Below are 2564 nucleotides of genomic sequence, written 5' to 3'. Positions count from 1 at the left end.
AAAAAGTAAAAATAGACTAATACTACATATCATTTACGTGTGAATCAAATGTATCATGTATTATCCATTACAATGTACATGTATCCTTACATTATTTCCTGGTAACATGATTCCTCCTCCTTCTCTTGTTTTCAGTAATAAAGTTTTTAATGTACCAAATGAAGATTTGGGATAGAGTAACATTGGTTGTTCTAGGTCTGAAGCATGGGCACCAATTAGAGGTAATAAATGACGATGGACTACACCCCTTGTAGCAGCCCCGCCCTCCAATAATGACTTTACAACAATATCAGGAGTATTATCTAATTAATTATTCATTATTATTATTATCATTAATGAATATTAATTACCTTTAACAGTTTTAATTATTACTGGTATTGCTCCTTCAACATCATCTTCAGCATTAGTTAAATATCCTTCATACATAACACCAAACACACCTAATAACCAGTAATAACTATTAATAACTACATGTATATCAATAACTACTAATAACTATTAATAACTACTAATACCCAGTAATCATTAGTAATAACTATATTAATAACTATTAATAACCAGTGATAACTATTAATTATTAATAACCATTAATAACCATGACTGACCGTAAAAACTATTTAATGTACATGTACATGTAAAATAACTATTTAAGTTATGTGCAATTAAAAACAAACCAATTTCTTGAAAATACCAAAGGCTATTATATTATAGCCCATGGTTTTTTCAACCATTAATACATTGTATCATTATTATTAAAGTACCTTCCATTAGTTTAGCATTAAATTGTATTCTTTTCCTATCAACAAAGATATCCCTGAATGACATCAGACTCCGAATAGATGTGTTGAGGTTAGATCCCATTGATGGGTTCCTTGAGGCCCGAGAGATACCAGGAGGGATGGGGGCAGCAGGTACAGGGGAACCAGGAAGAGTTGGGATAGGAAGAGGAGGGAGACCCTGTGGGGAGGGGAGAAGGAGAGGAAGTATAAATGAATAATAAAGAATAATAAATAGATTGTACATGTACATGTACAATGTAGTGCAAAATTTTCGAGGGCTTTAAATTTCGTGGATTTCACGATTTTTTAAAGATTCGCAAAAATTACTTCTGCAAAAATCGAATTATTAGGGCACAAGATGACTGATGGTATAAATTTGTGAAAAATTAAATCCACAAATTAAATCCACAAAATAATTTTTTAGGCAAATTTGTAAAATTTATAGCCCTTGAAAATTTTGCGCTATACAATATACAAATGTATGTATTAGAAAAAGCAGTAGAATCTTTATTTTTTTCATTTTAGTAAAATTTGGCCGGTGACCCTTATAGGGGCTTGGAGCAACTTTAAAAATTCATAAAAAAATTACTTTTGATCGGAATTAGCTCAAACTTTATACACAACATAAGTACATGTATATGCCTCAGAAAATGTAATAAAAGTAGAGATTTCTCTCCTTTTCATTTTTGGCAAAATTTGTCCAAAGTCCCTGTACTATAGTACAGGGACTTTGACCCAATTTTAGAGAATTTTTTATAATTCGTAAAAAAACCAAACTTGATCAGAACTAGCTCCAACTTTCTACACAACATAAGTACATGTACATATGCATCAGATAAAATTATAAAAACGGAAAATTCACACTTTTTCATTTTTGACAAAATTTGGCCCGCGACCCTGTACTATAGTACAGGAACTTCGACCCAATTTTAGAAGAATTTTAAAAATTCGTAAAAAATCCAATTTTGATCGGAATCAATCCAAACTTTCTATGCAACATAAAAACATGTATGTGTATCAGGAATTGTAATAAAAATTGAAAATTCTCTACTTATCATTTTTGGCAAAATTTGGCCAACGACCCTGTATTATAGTACAGGGACTTTTGCCCAATTTTGGAGCAACTTTAAAAATTTGTAAAAATCCAGTTTTGATCGGAATCAGCTCAAACTTTCTACACAACATAAGTACATACATTTTGTACATGTATATGTGCATCAGAAAATATTATAAAAAGAAAAATTCTCTACTTTTCATTTTTGGAAAATTTGGCTAATGACCCTGTACTATAGTACAGGGACTTTGACCCAATTTTGAGCAACTATGAAAATTTATAAAAAATCTAATGTTGCTTAGAATCAGCTCAAAGTTCATGTACATGTACTGTACATGTATACACACCTAGCAATATTAAAATAACCTCTACCATATTGTATACATGTGTATATTTCTTCCCTTACATAAGGAATGGTGTAGTGTCCAGTGTTAGGATAAGGTGGTAGGTTGTACTGTCCCTGTCCTTGAACTTGAGAATTATGTAACTGCATGAGGAGCTCAGGAGGGAATGGATACTCAGTATCATCACTATAATATAATAAATAATAATAATTATTATTATTTTAATAAGAACAAAACAAAACACAAACAAAAACCAAAGACCTACATGTAAGACCAAAAACAAAGCCGAATGGAAATAAACTATTATTACTAAATGAATAAAAATATTAACTGTCATTAAAATACTTGTCATTCCACTGTTGCACTATAATCCATTTGCTATAAACT

At 30.6% G+C, this 2564-nt stretch overlaps 1 protein-coding gene across 1 annotated transcript in view; it reads right to left on the bottom strand.

The window, feature by feature from the left end:
• LOC100632808 (tyrosine-protein kinase RYK-like) overlaps window positions 1–2365 on the bottom strand; it is a 7796-nt gene extending 5431 nt beyond the window's left edge. Inside the window, exons 1-4 of the mRNA XM_020001843.1 lie at window positions 2240–2365; window positions 762–957; window positions 351–440; window positions 91–302 (exon numbers count right to left, since the gene is read on the bottom strand). Coding sequence (XP_019857402.1) covers window positions 91–302; window positions 351–440; window positions 762–957; window positions 2240–2326 — 585 coding nt within the window. The 5' untranslated portion in view covers window positions 2327–2365. The remainder of the gene's footprint in view (window positions 1–90; window positions 303–350; window positions 441–761; window positions 958–2239) is intronic.
• Window positions 2366–2564: the final 199 nt, after the last annotated feature.

This window comes from Amphimedon queenslandica, unplaced genomic scaffold (assembly GCF_000090795.2).
Source record: "Amphimedon queenslandica unplaced genomic scaffold, v1.1 AMPQUscaffold_13020, whole genome shotgun sequence".
NCBI lineage: Eukaryota > Metazoa > Porifera > Demospongiae > Haplosclerida > Niphatidae > Amphimedon > Amphimedon queenslandica.
Note: the sequence above shows the minus strand (reverse complement) of the source record. Positions and strands in the feature narration are given on the sequence as shown.